Consider the following 19,820-nt stretch of genomic DNA (forward strand, 5'->3'; position numbering starts at 1 on the left):
ATATAATGTGGATAAATGTGAGGTTATCCATTTTGGGGGCAAAAACACGAAGGCAGAATATTATCTGAATGGCGGCAGACTAGAAAAAGGAGAGGTGCAACGAGACCTGGGGGTCATGGTTCATCAGTCACTGAAAGTGTGCACGCAGGTACAGCAGGCAGTAAAGAAGGCAATGGTATGTTGGCCTTCATAGCTAGGGGATTTGAATATAGAAGCAGGGAGGTCTTACTGAAGTTGTACAGGGCCTTAGTGAGGCATCACCTGGAATATTGTGTTCAGTTTTGGTCTCCTAGTCTGAGGAAGGACGTTCTTGCTATTGAGTGAGTGTAGCGAAGGTTCACCAGACTGATTCCAGGGATGGCTGGGCTATCATATGAGGAGAGACTGGATCAACTGGGCCTTTATTCACTGGCGTTTAGAAGGATGAGAGGGGATCTCATAGAAACATATAAGATTCTGACGGGACTGGACAGGTTAGATGCGGAAAGAATGTTCTCGATGTTGGGGAAGTCCAGAACCAGGGGACATAGTCTGAGGATAAGGGGTAGGCCATTTAGGATTGAGATGAGGAGAAACTTCTTCACTCAGAGAGTTGTTAACCTGTGGAATTCCCTGCCGCAGAGAGTTATTGATGCCAGTTCATTGGATATATTCAAGAGGGAGTTAGATATGGCCCTTACGGTTAAGGGGATCAAGGGGTATGGAGAGAAAGCAGGAAAGGGGTACTGAAGGAATGATCAGCCATGATCTTATTGAATGGCGGTGCAGGATCGAAGGACCGAATGGCCTACTCCTGCACCTATTTTCTATGTTTCTATGTCTCCACAATTTCGTCCCTTGCTTCTTTTAATAGCCTTTAGTATATTTCATCCGGTCCTGGCGAGTTATCTACTTTCAAGGATGCTAAACCTCTTAAAACATCCTCTCTTACTATGTTTATTCCGTCCAATATTTCACAATCTTCCTAGTGAACTTCAACGTCGGCATCGTCCCCTGCTTTTGTGAAGACATCCGCAAAGTATTCATTCAGTACCTTACCCACATCCTCTGCCTTCACATATAGATCACCATTTTGGTCCCTAATAGGCCCTACTCTTTCCTTCGTTATCCTCTTGTTCTTTATGTAATTGTAAAACATCTTTGGGTCTTCTTTGATTCTACTTGCCAGTATTTTTTCATGCCCTCTTTTTGCTTTCCTAATTTCCTACTTAATTTCACCCCTGTACATTCTATATTATTCTCGGCTTTCTGCAGTGTTGAGCTCAGGATATCTTTTATAGGCTTCCCTTTTTTGCCTTATCTTACCCTGTATGTACCTTATCATCCAGGAGGGCTCTACGTTTGGCTGTTCTACAATTTTTCTTTGTGGGCACATTACCCTGAACTCCATGTACCTCCTTCTTGAATGCCTCCCACTGCTCTGGCACTGGTTTACCTTCAAGTAAATGTTTCCAGTCCACTTTTGCTAAATCATTTCTCAGCCTAGTAAATGTGGCCTTCCCCGAATTTAGAATCCTTACTATGCTAAAACTAACCGAATTATGATCATTACCACAAAAATGCTCTCCCACTGCTACTCCTTCCACCTGTCCAGCCAGATTTCCTAACACTAAATCTAGAACTTGTTATATATGCAGACTATAGATATATTCTCTGTGTAGTCACTGTATAGTTGCATAAGATGTAGACTTGTTACCTGATGTACTATCAATAAGGTTTACACTGTATATACTATGCTGGCACCACTAGAGGGTGCAACTGGTGGAGACCAGGGTTTCCTGCCCCTGTGGCAGAGGCTGTCCACCAGAGAGCACTGCGGTGGGAGACCTGAGGGTCACCTGCATAGGTGTGCAGGGCCCAATATAAAAGGCTGCCCACCATGCTTGTGCTCACTCTGGAGTTACAAATAAAGGACCAAGGTCACTACAGTTTGAGTACAACATATTGCCTCGTGGGGTCATTCATAAGTACATTACAGACATTACAGAACTGTTCTCTCCCCCCCCCCCCCTCTTGTTGGGCTTGCTACGCATTGGCTAAAAAAAGTTCTCCAGAATGCAATCTTGGAATTCTGTGCCCTCTGAACCTTTTACATTGATAGTATCCCAGTTAATATTAGGGTAATTGAAATCCCCCACTATTATTGCCCTCTTGTTTTTGCACTTGTCAATAATTTGCCTACAAATTTGCTCTTCTATCTTCCTTGGACTATATGGGGATCTATAGTACACTCCCAGCAGTGTAATTGCCCCTTTTTTGTTCAACCCATATAGCCTTATTTGATGATCCTTCTAACATATCATCCCTGCTCACAGCTGTAATTGGTTCATTAATCAATACTGCGACCCCCCTCCCCCCCCCCACCCCCCCCCCCCACGCCCAACCTCTTTGTTAACACCCTCTCTGTCTCGCCTGAAAACCCTGTAACGAGGAATGCTGAGCTGCCATTCCTGCCTTCCTTCAGCCATGTCTCAGCAATGGCTATAATATCATAATCCCATGTGTCTATCTGTGCCCTTAGCTCATCTGCCTTACTGGCATGGCGCAGGATGTGCATTCCATTACACTGAGCTGCCCTGCCATGCCTCTATTTAATAGACTAACAACTAACTTAGCAGAAATAAACAACTAACTTAGCAGAAATAAAATTAATACTAAGAAAAACCACTCATCAGCTGCTCACCAATACTCTTGTGCCAACATCACTTTTTCTACTCTGCTGAGTTGCTGCCGCTCTCGCTCTGCTCTTGGAGTAACCGTGCCTAGTTCTGGGCCCCGCCCCTCAGGGAGCATATATCGGCCTCGGAGTGGGAGCAGCGCAGATTCACCAGACTGATACCCAGGGCTGAAAGGGTTAAATGATGAGAGCAGGTTGCACAGACTGGGCTTGTGTTCCCTCTGTATGTGCCCGGACCACCGACACCGGCGCCTTCGGGCCGGCTTGCTTTCCACTTTTGGCGGGGTGTCGGCCGGAGGCGCGGCCGGCTGAGCCGAAAACTGACTGTGCATCCTTCTGTCCCTGGCCGAAGGGACCCCGTGCCGGCCGCTTCTGTCCCCGGCCGAAGGGACTCTGCATGCCTGGACCAAAGGGTCTCTGCACCGGATTCGGAGGGCGTCTGGCCGGCCAAGGTGACTCCAGGATGACCTGCCAAAGGGACTCGAGGACGTGGAGCCGGCTGGAGGGACTCCAAGGCCGGCGTTCAATCCGTCGAAGGAACTCCGAGGCCGGGGCTGAAGGGACAGGCACGGGGTCCCTTCGGTCAGGGACAGAAGGATACAGTCAGTCTTCGGCTCAGCCGGCCGCGCCTCCGGCCGACACCCCGCCAAAGGTGTAAGGCAAGCCGGCCCAAAGGCGCCGGTGTTAATAAAGGATGATATCAGGGCAGTTGTGAGAGACGATATTGGCTCGAATGAACAAAATGTTGAATCATTGTGGGTGGATATTAGAGATAGTAAGGGGAAAAAGTCACTGGTGGGCTTAGTTTATAGGCCCCCAAATAATAACTTAACGGTGGGGCGGGCAATAATTAAGGGAATAATGGAGGCATGTGAAAAAGGAACGGCAGTAGTCATGGGGGATTTTAACCTACATATCGATTAGTCAACTCAAATCGCACAGGGTAGCCTGGAGGAGGAATTCATAGAATGCGTACGGGATTGCTTCTTAGAACAGTATGTAACAGAACCTACAAGGGAGCAAGCTATCTTAGATCTGGTCCTGTGTAATGGGACAGGAAAAATAAACGATCTCCTAGTAAAAGATCCTCTCGGAATGAGTGATCACAGTATGGTTGAATTTGTAATACAGATTGAGGGTGAGGAAGTTGTGTCAGAAACGAGCGTACTATGCTTAAACAAAGGGGACTACAGTGGGATGAGGGCAGAGTTGGCTAAAGTAGACTGGAAACACAGACTAAACGGTGGCACAATTGAGGAACAGTGGAGGACTTTTAAGGAGCTCTTTCATAGTGCACAACAAAAATATATTCCAGTGAAAAAGAAGGGCGATAAGAGAAGGGATAACCAGCCGTGGATAACCAAGGAAATAAAGGAGAGTATCAAATTAAAGACCAATGCGTATAAGGTGGCCAAGGTTAGTGGGAAACTAGTGGATTGGGAAAATTTTAAACAACAGCAAAGAATGAATAAAAAAGCAATAAAGAAAGGAAAGATAGATTACGAAGGTAAACTTGCGCAAAACATAAAAACAAATAGTAAAACCTTTTACAGATATATAAAACGGAAAAGAGTGACTAAAGTAAATGTTGGTCTCTTAGAAGATGAGAAGGGGGATTTAATAATGGGAAATGTGGAAATGGCTGAGACCTTAAACAATTATTTTGCTTCAATCTTCACAGTGGAAGACACAAAAACCATGCCAAAAATTGCTGGTCACAGGAATGTGGGAAGGGAGGACCTTGAGACAATCACGATCACTCGGGGGGTAGTGCTGGACAGGCTAATGGGACTCAAGGTAGACAAATCCCCTGGTCCTGATGAAATGCATCCCAGGGTATTAAAAGAGATGGCGGAAGTTATAGCAGATGCATTCGTTATAATCTACCAAAATTCTCTGGACTCTGGGGAGGTACCAGCGGATTGCAAAGCAGCTAATGTAACGCCTCTGTTGAAAAAAGGGGGCAGACAAAAGGCAGGTAACTATAGGCCGGTTAGTTTAACATCTGTAGTGGAGAAAATGCTTGAAACTATCATTAAGGAAGAAATAGTGGGACATCTAGATAGGAATGGTTCAATCAAGCAGACGCAGCATGGATTCATGAAGGGGAAATCATGTTTAACTAATTTACTGGAATTCTTTGAGGATATAACGAGCATGGTGGATAGAGGTGTACCGATGGATGTGGTGTATTTAGATTTCCAAAAGGCATTCGAGAAGATGCCACACAAAAGGTTAATGCAGAAGATAGAGGTACGTGGAGTCAGAGGAAATGTTTTAGCATGGATAGAGAATTGGCTGGCGAACAGAAAGCAGAGAGTCAGGATAAATGGGTCCTTGTCGGGTTGGAAATCGGTGGTTAGTGGTGTGCCACAGGGATCGGTGCGGGGACCACAACTGTTTACAATATACATAGATGACCTGGAAGAGGGGACAGAGTGTAGTGTAACAAAATTTGCAGATGACACTAAGATTAGTGGGAAAGCGGTTTGTGTAGAGGACACAGAGAGGCTGCAAAGAAATTTGGATAGGTTAAGCGAATGGGCTAAGGTTTGGCAGATGGAATACAATGTCGGAAAGTGTGAGGTCATCCACCTTGGGGAAAAAAACAGTAAAAGGGAATATTATTTGAATGGGGAGAATTTACAACATGCTGAGGTGCAGAGGACCTGGGGGTCCTTGTGCATTAATCCCAAAAAGTTAGTTTGCAGGTGCAGCAGGTAATCAGGAAGGCGAATGGAATGTTTGCCTTCATTGCGAGAGGGATGGAGTACAAAAGCAGGGAGGTCCTGCTGCAACTGTATAGGGTATTGGTAAGGCTGCACCTGGAGTACTGCGTGCAGTTTTGGTCACCTTACTTAAGGAAGGATATACGGGCTTTGGAGGGGGTACAGAGACGATTCACTAGGCTGATTCCGGAGATGAGGGGGTTATTTTATGATGATAGATTGAGTAGACTGGGTCGTTACTCGTTGGAGTTCAGAAGGATGAGGGGTGATCTTATAGAAACATTTAAAATCATGAAAGGGATAGACAAGATAGAGGCAGAGAGGTTGTTTCCACTGGTCGGGGAGACTAGAACTCGGGGGCACAGCCTCAAAATACGGGGGAGCCAATTTAAAACCGAGTTGAGAAGGAATTTCTTCTCCCAGAGGGTTGTGAATCTGTGGAATTCTCTGCCCAAAGAAGCAGTTGAGGCTAGCTCATTGAATGTATTCAAGTCACAGATAGATAGATTTTTAACCAATAAGGGAATTAAGGGTTACGGGGAGAGGGCGGGTAAGTCGAGCTGAGTCCACGGCCAGATCAGCCATGATCTTATTGAATGGCGGAGAAGGCTCGAGGGGCTAGATGGCCTACTCCTGTTCCTAATTCTTATGTTCTTATGAGGCGTGGCATCGTCTCATACTCCCAACCAATTTTTAATTAATTTTTTAACTTTTAGTCAACTTTTAAACTTATTAAACAATTTGGGAGAACTTTTAAAACTTACATTTTAGACTCCCAACCAAAATACTTTTAAACATCTATTATTAACTTACATCTTTGACTTTTAACAACTTTTAGAAACTTTTTAAATTGGTGACACTTTTATAATCTATTATTGATTTACATCTTAGATTTTTAACGACTCTTAGAAACTTCTTGAAACGTTTTAATAACTCTCAGAAACTTTTGAAATAAATTGGGAACGTTTATCAACTTTTAATCTTTTAAAATAACTTTGGAAGTCACCTTCCTAATGCCTGTCCCCCAACCTAGCTTGCATCCAACACTTTGCCGTAGGCAATTAGGCTTATCGAGCTGTGCCTGGTCTCCAGTTGTCTTGGACCCCCTTGCCACTGGACCAAGAACTTGTTCAGCTAAGCCCGTGTGGTTGCCGGTGTGCAGCGGCCACCCCACGTTAAAAGAACTCACGCACAGGCATCTTCCACTTCGTCATTATGAAGTTTGGGACCTGGAACGTCAGGACCCTCATGGATAATCCCAACAGCAATCGGTCGGAACGCCGCACCGCCATAGTTGCCCGGGAACTCAGACGTTTTGGAATTGACATCACCGCCCTAAGCGAGACCCGGCGGGCAGGGGAATGCCAGTTGAAGGAACATGGTGGAGGTTACACCTTCTTCTGGAAAGGGAAACCAGAGGCAGAACGCCGCCTTCATGGAGTCGACTTTGCCGTCAAGAATGAGCTGGTCGACCGCCTCAAAGACTTCCTCTGTGGGGTCAATGAACGCCTCATGACTTTCCGTATCACCCTATCTCGGAACCAATGTACCACAGTCATCAGTGCGTACGCCCCCACAATGGATGAGGCTAAAGAGGGTTTTTATTCCAACCTTGAGACATCCTTGTCCCGTGTCCCCATGGGCAACAAATTGATCCTCCTGGATGATTTTAATGCCAGGATTGGCAAAGACACAGCCCTCTGGGGAAGCGTGATTGGCAGAGAGGAGGTAGGGAAAGCCAATTCCAGTGGTACTCTACTCCTGACAAAATGTCTAGAACATGAACTCCTCATTACCAACACCCTGTTCCACCAGAGGGACAAATACAAGGCATCGTGGCAACACCCTCGCTCCAAACACTGGTACTTGCTTGACTATGTCATCGTCCGAGCCAGAGGATGTGCGCATCACCCACACAATGACAGGAGCTAACGACTGCGGGATGGACCACCGTCTAATCCGATCCATCATCAACATTAACATAGCCCCAAAGCAGAGGGGACAGCAGAAGCAGTTCCGCAAAAAAGTTAATATCGGGGCAGTTAGAGACCCAGCTAAGAGAGCCCTATACAGCCAGCGCTTCACAGCTAATCTGGCGTGCCTTGATGACCCTGAGATGCTGAATTCCCACAGCACTTGGTCTGCCCTCCAAGCCTCTATAACCAGTGCCTGTGAAGAGAGACTTGGTCACTCAACCAGAAAACACCAGGACTGGTTTGATGAAAATGATCAGGAAATCGAAGAACTAATAGATCGCAAGCGCAAAGCATTTTTGAGCCTCAAACAATAGCCCAACTCGGGAGCTGCAAAACAACATTACAGACGACTCAAGGCTCAGGTCCAAAAGACTTGCATTTATATAGTGCCTTTCACGACTTCTGGACGTCCCAAAGCGCTTTACAGGCAATTATATACTTTTTGTACAGTGTAGTCGCTGTTGCAATGTAGGGAATGCGGCAGCCAATTTGTGCACAGCAAGTTTCCACAAACAACAATGTGATGATGACCAAATAATCTGTTTTTGTGATGTGGATTAAGGGATGAATATTGGCCAGGACACAGAGTATAACTCCACTGCTCTTCTTCAAAATAGTGCCATGGGATCTTTTACCTCCACCTGAGAGAGCAGACGGGGCCTCAGTTTAACGTCTCATCCGAAACACGACACCTCCGACAGTGCAGCATTCCCTCAGTACTGCCGAGTGTTGGCCTCGATATTTGGGCTCAAGTCTCTGGAATGGGACTTGAACTCACATCCCTTCTGCCTCAGAGGCAAGAGTGCTATGGTTGTGACTCTGGGCGTGCCAGCAGATTCATATCTGGAAGTGCCTGGGTGGTGCTTTGAGTGGCCAGTTTTTTCCTGGTTGGCACCCGCTATGATGTGCTTGTTTAGCTGTGCGCACAGTGACATTTCTCCTTGAAGAAGTAATTGCTGTGTGTAAGAGAATTGCAATACTTTGAGAAAGCAAATAAAACTGACACACCATCTATGGTGACTAATTCTCAACCTTTACCAACCTTCTCTTGTCACCTCACCTCCAACTTCGCCATCTCCCACATCCTCTCCCATGTGTCTTATACAGGTTGAACCTCCCTTATCCAGAACACTCGGGACATGGCCTGTTCTGGATAAGGGATTTTTCCAGACAAGGGGTGGTCACGTCAATTGGATGGTACAGGAACTGAGCAAGGGGATATCGGGGCTCGCTGGCTTGGGGCTGGGAATGCGGCAGAGAGATAATGGGGGGTTGGGGGGGCAGTGGATCACGGAGTCAGGCCAGTGATTGCAGGAGTCGGCAGCGAGGAAGGACTTCAATTTGTTCATGTCGGAGTTCTGCGCATGCGCCACCCAGTGGCCGGGAATGGTTCTGGACGAGGGATGGTTCCAGATAAGTGAGTTCTGGATAAGGTAGGTTCAACCTGTACCTCCTTTTTACAGGAACTCAGGATTTTAAGTGCTGGTGCTCCTTTCCCAGTCACATTTTTCTGCCGATGATTATGTGTGGACTTCTCTTTGGGAGGGAGAGAACACCATGTTAAAAGCATGTGAGTGGCATGACACCACTTCCATATGAATGCAAGTATCCCATGATGAACGGTAACATTAACCCTATAAATTAAGTGTTCCTGAAGACTTGCAGAGGCCGTTGTAGCAGACAATGTGCATTGACAGTGGTTTTGAGTAAATATGGTGCCTAAGTGTTTTCCAAAGTTGCCCTTGGCAGAGTGAGTTTCCCTGGCATCCAGGTGCTGACAGAGAAAAAGGGTACCAGAGGTCAGGAAGTGAGTGATGGCTCTTTTACTTTGGCTTCATAAGAATCAAGAGCAGGAGTATACAACCCCTAGTGTGTTCCAACATTCAATAAGATCATGGCTGATCTTTGACCTCAACTCCCCTTTCCCGCCCGATCTCCATATCTCTTGATTCCCCTAGAGTCCAAACATCTATCTATCTCAGCCTTGAATATACTCAACGATTTAGCATCCACAGCCCTTTGGGGTCGAGAATTCTAAAGATTCACAACCCTCAGTGAAGAAATTCCTCCTCATCTCAGTCTTAAATGGCCGACCCCTTATTCTGAGACTATGCCCCCTAGTTCTAGACACACCAGCCAAGTGAAACAACCTCTCAGCATCTACCTTGTCAGTCCCCCTCAGAATCCTATATGTTGGAAAAGAAATCACCTCTCATTCTTCTAAACTCGAGAGTATGGGCCCAAATTTTCCCAACCCCTTTTTCCAGCGCACTTGCCCGTGGTGCGCCAACTTTCTCCTCCAAAAACGATGCTGAAAATGTAGCTCCGTATTCTCCCCGCTTCATGGACCGTCCTAGGGCTTAGTGTGGCGTGGTGAAAGCAATGGGGGGGTGGAGCTACAGACCTGCGGCGAAAACAGTGCCGGCAACTGTCCGCATGTACAGTGGAATCTGCGCGCATGCGCAGTAGCTCCTCGCCCTCCAACGTGTCCTGCCGGCTCGCCGCACCTAACCCTGGTCGAAGGGCTTGCCGGTGCGTGGTGCGTTCTGTGAGTTCTCTCTCCTGCCTACCGTGTTCTGAGAGTTCTCTCTCCTGCCTGCCTGCTGCATTCTGTGAGTTCTCTCTCCTGCCTGCCTGCTGGTTCGTTCTCCTGGGTAAGTGGTCCCGCCCCTATCCCCGGCCGAACGGCCTCCCGGCCCGCTGACTTCCTCGGCCCAGTATGAAGATAGGACTAGGACATAAGTTTTATTTTTTATTTATTTACTTTTTAATTATTATTGATGGTTTTATGCTTCATGAATGTTGTTGAAACATAGAAATATAGAAGGCCAGCATGCCATTAGCTTTCTTTACTGCCTGCTGTACCTGCATGCCTACCTTCAATGACTGATGTACCATGACACCCAGGTCTCGTTGCACCTCCCCTTTTAATAATCTGTCACCATTCAGATAATCTGCCTTCCTGTTTTTGCCACCAAAGTGAATAACCTCACACTTAGCCACATTATACTGCATCTGCCATGCATTTGCCCATTCACCTAACCTGTCCAACTCCCCTAGCCTCCTAGCATCCTCCTCACAGCTCACACTGCCACCCAGCTTAGTGTCATCTGCAAACTTGGAGATATTATATTCAATTCCTTCGTCTAAATCATTAACGTATATTGTAAAGAGCTGGGGTCCCAGCACTGAACCCTGCGGCACCTCACTAGTCACTGCCAGCCATTCTGAAAAGGACCCGTTTATTCCCACTCTTTGCTTCCTGTCTGCCAACCAGTTCTCTAGCCACGTCAATACATTACCCCCAATTCCATCTGCCTTAATTTTGCACACCAATCTCTTGTGTGAGACCTTGTCAAAAGCCTTTTGAAAGTCCAAATACACCACATCCACTGGTTCTCCCTTATCCACTCTACTAGTTACATCCTCAAAAAATTCCAGAAGATTTGTCAAGCATGATTTCCCTTTCATAAATCCATGCTGACTTGGACCGATCCGGTCACTGCTTTCCAAATGTGCTGCTATTACATCTTTAATAATTGATTCCAGCATTTTCTCCACCACCGATGTCAGGCTAACCGGTCTATAATTCCCTGTTTTCTCTCTCCCACCTTTTTTTTAAAGTGGTGTTACATTAGCTACCCTCCAATCCATAGGAACTGAACCAGAGTCCATAGAATGTTGGAAAATGACCACCAATGCATCTACTATTTCTAGGGCCACTTCCTTAAGTACTCTGGGCTGCAGACTATCAGGCCCTGGGGATTTATCGGCCTTCAGTCCCTTCAATTTCCCTAACACCATTTCCTGACTAATAAGGGTTTCCCTCAGTTCTCCCTTCTCGCTAGACCCTCGGTCCCCTAATATTTTCGGGGTTATTTGTGTCTTCCTTAGTGAAGACAGAACTCAAGTATTTGTTTAATTTGTCTGCCATTTCCTTGTTCCCCATTATAAATTCACCTGATTCTGACTGCAAAGGACTTACATTGAGAAGGTGTTTAGTGCTTTGCAAGGTCCCCTGTGCTTCCCTCCCCGCCCCCCCCCAATCTCTGTCTACCTGCGCTGATTTCTTAACTCTCCATAAGGTTTTTCTGTGCGGACACATACGCTGGCCCAAGTTAGTTTGGAGAAACTATTAGCTGGCCAAACTGGCTTAAATGGCCAAAACAGCGTAGGTGGCTGGTAATGCCCCCTTTTGAACAAAACTAAACTAAACTAAAAAAAAACCCTAACTAACTCACTTACACTGGAGCAAATTAAATGTGCATAATGGGGATTTTTAAAATACTCCAGAAAAATCAAGTTGCTCCAAAAAAAACGGAGCAACTCCTGGGGAAACTTGGGCCCTAAATGCCCAATCTACTCAAACTTTCCTCACAGGACAACCGTCTCTTCCCAGGAATCACAACCCTCTCATCCCAGAAATCAATCTAGTGAACCTTTGTTGCACAGCCTCTAAGGCAAGTATATCCTTCCTCAGATAAAGAGACCAAAACTGTGCACAGTACTCCAGGTGTGCTCTCACCAAAGCCCTGTACAATTGTAGCAAAACTTCCTGACTCTTATACTCCAACCCCCTTGCAATGGATGCCAACATGGCATTTGCCTTCCTAATTGCTTGCTATACCTGCATGCTAACTCTCTGCGTTTCCTGTACAAGGACACCTTAATCTCCCTAAACCCCAACATTTAATAGTTTCTCACTATTTTAAAAAATTCTGTTTTTCTATTCTTCGTACCAAAGTGAATAACCTTACATTTCCTTACTATTATACTCTATCTGCCAGTGTATTGCCCACTCACTTAACTTGTCTAAATCCTTTGCAGGCTCTTTGTGCCTCACAGCTTACTTTCCCAACTGGCTTTGTATCGTCAGCAAACTTGGATACATTACACTCGGTTCCTTCATCTAAGTCATTAATATAGATTGTAAATAGCCGAGGCCCAAGCACTGATCCTTGTGGCAATCCACTAGTTACAGCCTGCCAACCTGAAAATGACCCGTTTATCCCTACTCTTTGTTTTCTGTTAGTTTGGAAATCCTCTATCCATTCTAATATATTACCCTCAACCTCATGAGCCCTTATCTTGTGTGAGAACCTTTAATATGGCACATTATCAAATGCCTTTTGGAAATCTAAATAAACTATATCCACTGGTTCCTCTTTAACAAACCCTGCCAATTACATCTTCAAAAAAATTCCAAAATGTTTCTTCAACTTGTTTTTCCTTTCATAAAACCATGTTGACTCGGTCTAATCATATTGGGGGGGAAATTGTGGTCGGAGGCTTCCTTCGGACGAACGCCTCCGACTGAAAAAATTTTTGCGAAAATACCTGGTGGTCCCGGAGGAATGTAGGATTCCGGTCGGAGGCCTCCATTCGCTGTGCAACATACGGGAAGGTGACTTCCCCATATGTACGGCAGTGCTGGAGTCACATGGGCCTGGACCACCAATCACTCGGTAGTATTCTCATTGATAAAAAAGGGAACTCCGTTTTTACGAGTTCCCATTACTATCAATGAGAAAACCCTTCTAAAACAAGAAACACAGCATAATAAATTTTTTTTAAAAACTCATATATTTAAAATTAATTGAAATGAAATATTTTTAAAAAGTATATTTTTTGGAAATGATGTGTTTTAATAGGATTAAAAATAAACTTAATGGACAGGGTTTTTAATATAAAAATGAGTGATTACATTTAATTTTTCTATGTTTTAAAAGTGTTACCCTGGTAAAAGTAGATTATACGCCTGCTTTTACCAGGTGTAAAAGTTTGAAGGACAGTCGCTGGGCATGCGTTGGGCAAATAGCGCAATCTCTCCCATGCGGATGTCCTTCTCTCGGGGATGCGTAGATTCTGTCACAACAAATCTTGACAAATCGGAAAAGCCGGTTCTGGGCGCATGCACATCGCGCCCCGACAACCGGCTTTTGCGAGGCCATGGCGGGTGTGTGTGCACTTCGTACAGACCCGGCGAGGCCGCAATTTTAGGCCCATTATGATTTTCTAAATGCCCTTCTACCACATCCTTAATAATGGATTCTAGCATTTTCTGGACAACTGATGTTAGTCTAACTTGGCCTGTAGTTCCCTGTTTTCTCTCTCCCTCCTTTCTTGAATAGCGGGGTTACATTTTCTACCTTCCAAATTGCTGGGACTGTTCTAGAATCTAAGGAATTTTGGAAGATCATGACCAATGCATTTACTGTCTCTGCAGCCATCTCTTTCAGAACCCTAGGATGTAGGCCGTCAGGTCCAGGGGATTTGTCGGCTTTTAGTCCCATTAGTTTCTCGAGTACTTTTTCTCTCCTGATCTTAATTACTTTAAGTTCTTCACTCTCTTTTGCCCCTTGGTTCCCCATTATTTTTGGTATGCTTTTTGTGTCTTCTACTGTGAAGACAAAATATTTGTTTAAAGTCTCTGCCATTTCCTTATTCCCCATTGTATTTCTCCTGTCTCCGCCTCTAAGGGACCAACGCTTATTTTTGCTACTCTTTTCCTTTTTACATACTTGTAGAAGCTCTTATAATCTGTTTTTATATTTCTTGCTAATTTACTCTGTCTATTTTCTCCCTTTTTATTAATTTTTTGGTCAACCTTTGCTGGTCTCTAACACTCTTTGTCACCCGTGCTGTTAATCACACTTGAACCAGACTTTAAAATCATTGACAGTCGGGTATATTTTTCAATCATTCAGGTTGATGGTGCAGAACTGGAACATTGACTAGAAAAATCTGGCTTAGATGCTAATAGTCAGAGCTGCTCTGCTTTAGTGCAAAGGGTGATTTTTAAGCAGGCCATTTTGAACAGCCTTAAGTGATCTAGCTGAAAAGGAACCAAATCTTCATTTAAATATTATAATAGGAAGAATGTTTCAGCTCAGCTCAGTTGGTAACATTCTGCTTCTGAGTCATAAGTTTGTGAGTTCAAGTCCCACCACAGACTTGAGCATATGAGCCAGTGGTGAAGGATTGCTACACTGTTAGAGGTGTTGTCTTTTGGATGAGATGTTATGCAGCTCTGTTGAGCTGGATGTAAAGGATTTCTTAGCACAATTTGGAGCAAGGAATTCTCCTGGTATCCAGACCGTCCTTCTTCCCTTAACCAACATAATCAAAAACTGATGATCTGGTCATTCATTCACTTGCTATTTGTAGAACATGCAATGTACAAATTGACGGCCAGGTTTCCTGATTAACTGCACTTCAAAAGTTATCCATTGGGTGTCCTTAGGATATGATAATGCACTGCATAAATGCAAATTCTTCTTTTCTAATATTATAATGCATTGAAATGAAGTCGAGTGTATTGTCTTAAAAACTGCCTAGGAGAGGAGTGGACTGGACACTCTCTTCATGGAACATGAGTGATAGAATTCTTTAAAGATTTGAAACTTTTAAAGCTTTTTAAAAATGGTATGTTTTAGTACCAATCTATTAATTTTGCTGGTATGTTTATGTAAAAAAAATCATTCTTTTAAAAAAGAATTCCTAGTACAGATACAACATCTGAAATCCGGAATCCTCAGGACTGACTCTGTGCCAGTTTTTGGGTTTTGCCAGATTTCAGACAAGAAAATCAATAGTCTGAAATCCGGAATCCTCGGGGCCGAATCGGGTTTTGCCGGATTTCGGACCTCGCCGCCCACCGATCCTCCGCTCCTCATTGATTCACGCCGATTCCCGCCAATCTTCCGCTCCTCGCCGCCCGCCAATTCACACCGCCCGCAGCCCCCCCCGGCGCTGCACTTTTTATCGCTGACCGATGTCGCCATTTTGGCCGCCTCAAAAATATCCGGTTTTCGGACAATAATACCGGATTTCAGACAACTCCATCTGCGATGCCCAAAATGTCCGGTTTTCGGACAATTCCAGTTTTTGGAATTCTGGATTGGGGACGTTGCACCTGTAGTACATAATACTTATGTGAAACATAAAAGAGCTAAATATGGTGTCATAATTCACCAGAAAGCTAAAAATAATCAAAGCATTTCCAAGACTTCAACAGAACAGGAAGAGCTGAAAAAACCTAAGGGACATAAAAAAAGGAGCTCTTACTGATGCACAAGCTGCAACAATATTTACTTCCATAAATGGCCATTTACCTTTTAAGTGATCAAGGCCCCTGCCACTGAACTTAATATCCACCTCCTCCATCACAAGTACACTGTGGTTGCAGTATGTGCATCAACAACAACTTTATTTTATAGAGCGCCTTTAACATAAGAAAGCACATCTCAGAAGCTTAATCAGAAAAAATTTGACACCAAGCCAAAGCTGGAGATGTTAGAAGAAGTGACAAAGGTTGGTCAAAGAGGTAGGTTTTAAGGAGGGTCTTAAAGAATGAGAAAGAGAGAGGTTATGGGAGGGAATTTCAGAGTTTAAGGCCTAAATGGCTGAAGGCACCACTGCGATGCACAAGAGGCCAGACTTCTCATAGCGTTGTGGGGCTGGCAGAGGTAACAGAGATAGGGAGTGGTGAGGTCATGAAGGCTAGGAGTCTATTACTATCTGCACTCTCAGCCAGGGATGCTGCAACGGAGCCCTAAAAAAAGAGGAAAAGGAAAGAAAATTTGTTAAAGGAATTTTGGCCTCACCTTATATATGTTATGAATTTAATTCAAATTATTTTCATGCATTAGTTTCTAATAGCAAACGGAATTCATTTGAACACTTTCATTCTTGCAGGCAACATACAAGCCTTTGGTGAAGCAGGTTTTAGAGGAGATATTTCATCCAGATCGACCTGACACTGTGGATATCGAGTACATGTCTGGTGGTTTAACAGAGCTGCTCAAAACTGGATTCAGCATGTTCATGAAGGTTAGTTACAGTTAACTAAAGAAGTTAACAATCACTATTTAAGATCCATTCTTATCATGGAAAGTGGTAACAGTTTTCACTGATGATTGTGCATACACAGTACAGATGACATAATGGCCGGAATCTTCCCAGCCCTGCGAGTGGGGGTTTGGAGGTGGGTCCGCTGTCAAAATGGCCCTGTTTCTCAACTGTCGGGTCTGCTTGTGGGCCAGTTAATTAAGATAGTTAACAGGTAGTTGAATGCTGCTCAAGAGGATTAAAAGCAGGCACGTACAATTTTACCAACCTTTTGACGAGTTTGCCATCCCTCAGAGAACACGGCAGGTAAGTGGAGTCAGGCTCTCCATGACACTCCATTACTTTGGCTAGTTGACAGCTGAAAAAGCGGTATAAAAACTACCATTTCACAGCTGTTCACTTTCCAATGTCAGAAGCTGAAGCCTTCGGGATTTGGAAGAAACTTTTGAGCTGTACGCAGTTTGGAAGTGTTTGCAGTGAACTCTCTATTCACTGTCACCTCTTTGCAGCAACCTCTCACCAGATCGCTTCTGTCGTCTCAACCTCACCTGCCATCTATTCCAGCAGCATCGGTGCCCTTGAAAAAATCTCCCCTTGGTCCTCAAAATTCCACCTCGATCAGCCCCAACCACCACCATCACTAAACACACCAGCATCACCAACAACACCAACCTTCTCCGCAATCACCTGATGCTGCAAAGGACACAGGGCATAAGCACCTGACCACATTGCTGCCCGGGAGGCCAGGGATGGCCTCACCATGGCCACATTTACTTCACTTGACGTTGTACATCCTGGCTGCCACATGATGCGTCAAGTTGGCACCACCCCACACCAGCTCCATAAAGCATCCCTGCAATGCCCAAGCCATTCCTTTCACACTCATCATCATTGTGGGGGGTACCGTTATGTCTCACCATTCACCACAACTCACTAAGCCACTTCCAAAGGTATCCACAAATCTGTCCAAGAAAGCAAAGTGTTCAAAATAAAGATTTCAATGTTTGACAACCATCAACATAAACTTTCTATGAACATTGGCTAAAGGACCAACGCTTGTATGTTGTTAGTTGGTATGATTGGACAAGAATGAGGGTGAGTGTGAGAGGTAGCTACTGAGACGGGGAACTGATAATGTCGATAGAGAGAGAAGGATGGGTGGAGGTGCAAAGTAAGTTGGTGTGAGTAAGGATGTGCAGGGGTAGAGTAGGGAGGCAGAGTGGTGGGGATGTGATGAGTAGCACAGCAGCATGAGATTGAGTGTGGCTTTGCAGTAACATTTTGTGATATATGATGAATGGCAATAATCATGGGAGATTTTAACCTTCACATTGATTGGACAAAGCAAATTGGCCAGGGTAGCCTTGAGGAAGTGTTCATCGAGTGTATCCGGGATAGTTTCCTTGAATAGTACGTTGCGGAGCCAACCAGGGAGCAGGCTATCTTAGATCTGGTACTGTGTAATGAGACAGGATTAATAAACGATCTCCTAGTAAAGGATCCTCTAGGAATGAGTGACCATAACATGGTTGAATTTCAAATTCAATTAGAGGCTGAAGAAGTTGGATCTCTAACCAGTGTCCGAAGTTTAAATAAAAGAGTCTACAAAGGTATGAAGGTATTGTTGGCTATAGTGGACTAGGATAATAGATTACAGATTGGGATGGTTGATGAGCAGTGGCAGTCATTTAAGGAGATATTTCATAACTCTCAACAAAAAATTTTCCCAATGAAAAGGAAAGGCTGTAAGAGAAGGGATAACCATCCGTGGCTAACTAAGGAAATGAGGGAGGGTATCAAATTGAAAACAAGGGCATACAATGTGGCCAAGATTAGTGGGAGGCCAGAGGATTGGGAAACTTTTAAAAGCCAGCAAAGAACAACTAAAAAAAATAAAGAGAGGGAAGATGGATTATGAAAGTAAACTAGCACAAAATATAAAAATAGATAGTAAGAGTTTCTACAGGTACATAAAAATTGTGAGGGAGCAGCGTGCAGCGGCCCGGTCCGGAAATCGACTTGGTCCCGGCCTGCAAGACCATCAGCAGGCTGGGGCCATTGGAGGGAGCAGCGTACAGCGGCATACGATTGCAGGGAGCAACGTGAGCTGCTGCAGGAGGGTGACGACTGTGAAGCCAGGTCGCTGATTGCAGTGCGGGCAGGCACAGCAGGAAGGGCGAAGGAGCGGCAAGAGTTTATAGATGGAAGTGACCGGGGCCCAGGAGAGGCGAGAGTTTGGGACTCAGAAGAGGCGAGAGCCCTGGGGCAGCATGGGCCAGCCCACACTGCGATATGTGTGCGCGCTAGGTCTGTGCAGTGGAGCTGGTCTCCAGTCGTCTTGGTTAACCCTTGCTATTGGACCAAGACCTAACTCTGTCAAGCCCGTGTGGTGGCTGGTGTGCAACGGCCACCACACGTTAAAAAAATCCACGCACAGGCATCTTCCACTCTTCAAGTTCAGGATCTGGAATATTAGTTCGGGATCTGGAACATTAAAACACCTGTGAACTCATCCCTTTTTGGCATGGAAGCAAGTCATCCTCGCTTCAAGGGACTGCCTTTGTGATGACATAAAAAGGAAAAGTGTGGCTAAAGTAAATATTGGTCCCCTAGAGGATAAGACTGTGCAATTAATAATGGGAAACAAGGAAATGGCAGAGACTTTGAAGAAATATTTTGTATCGGACTTCACAGTAGAAGACACTAAAAACCTCCCAATAGGGGATTATCAAGGGGCGAAAGGGAGAGAGGAACTAAAGAAGTAGTACTCGGTAAAATAATGGGATTAAAAGTGAACAAATTCCCTGGACCTGATGGCTTGCATCATAGGGTCCTTAAAGAAGTGGCTGCAGAGATAGTGGTTGTAATCTACTAAAGTTCCCTGGATTCTGGGGAGGTCCCAGCGGATTGGAAAACCGCAAATGTAATGCCCCTGTTTAAAAAAGGAGGCAGACAGAAAGCAGGAAACTATAGACCGGTTAGCCTAACATTTGTCGTTGGGAAAATGCTGGAGTCCATTATTAAGGAAGCAGTAGCAGAACATTTGGAAAAGCATAATTCAATCAAGCAGAGTCAGCATGGTTTTATGAAAGGGAAATCATGTTTGACAAATTTGCTGGAGTTCTTCGAGGATGTAACGAGCAGGGTGGGTAAGGGGGAACCAGTGGATGTAGTGTATTTGGATATCCAGAAGGCATTCGATAAGGTGCCACGCAAAGGCTACTGCACAAGATAAAAGTTCACGGGTTTGGGGGTAATATATTAGCATGAATTGAAGATTGGCTAACAGAAAACAGAGAGTCGAGATAAACTGGTAATTTTCCGGTTGGCAAACAGTAACTAGTTGGTGCTGCAGGGATCGTTGCTGGGTCCTCAACTATTTACAATCTATATTAATGACCTGGATGAAGGAGCCGAGTGTAATATAACCAAGTTTGCTGATGACACAAAGATGGATGGGAAAGCAAATTGTGAGGAGGACACAAAAATCTGTAAAGGGATATAAACAGGCTAAGTGAGTGGGCAAACATTTGGCAGATGGAGTATAATGTAGAAAAATGTGAGGTTATACACTTGGGCAGAAAAAAT

General features: G+C 44.8%; 1 protein-coding gene across 1 annotated transcript in view; it reads left to right on the forward strand.

Moving 5' to 3' along the window:
- scfd2 (sec1 family domain containing 2) overlaps positions 1-19,820 on the forward strand; it is a 544,849-nt gene that overhangs the window by 475,733 nt on the left and 49,296 nt on the right. The window contains exon 7 of the mRNA XM_070870049.1: positions 16,080-16,214. Coding sequence (XP_070726150.1) covers positions 16,080-16,214 — 135 coding nt within the window. The remainder of the gene's footprint in view (positions 1-16,079; positions 16,215-19,820) is intronic.

Source organism: Pristiophorus japonicus, chromosome 2 (genome assembly GCF_044704955.1).
Source record: "Pristiophorus japonicus isolate sPriJap1 chromosome 2, sPriJap1.hap1, whole genome shotgun sequence".
NCBI lineage: Eukaryota > Metazoa > Chordata > Chondrichthyes > Pristiophoridae > Pristiophorus > Pristiophorus japonicus.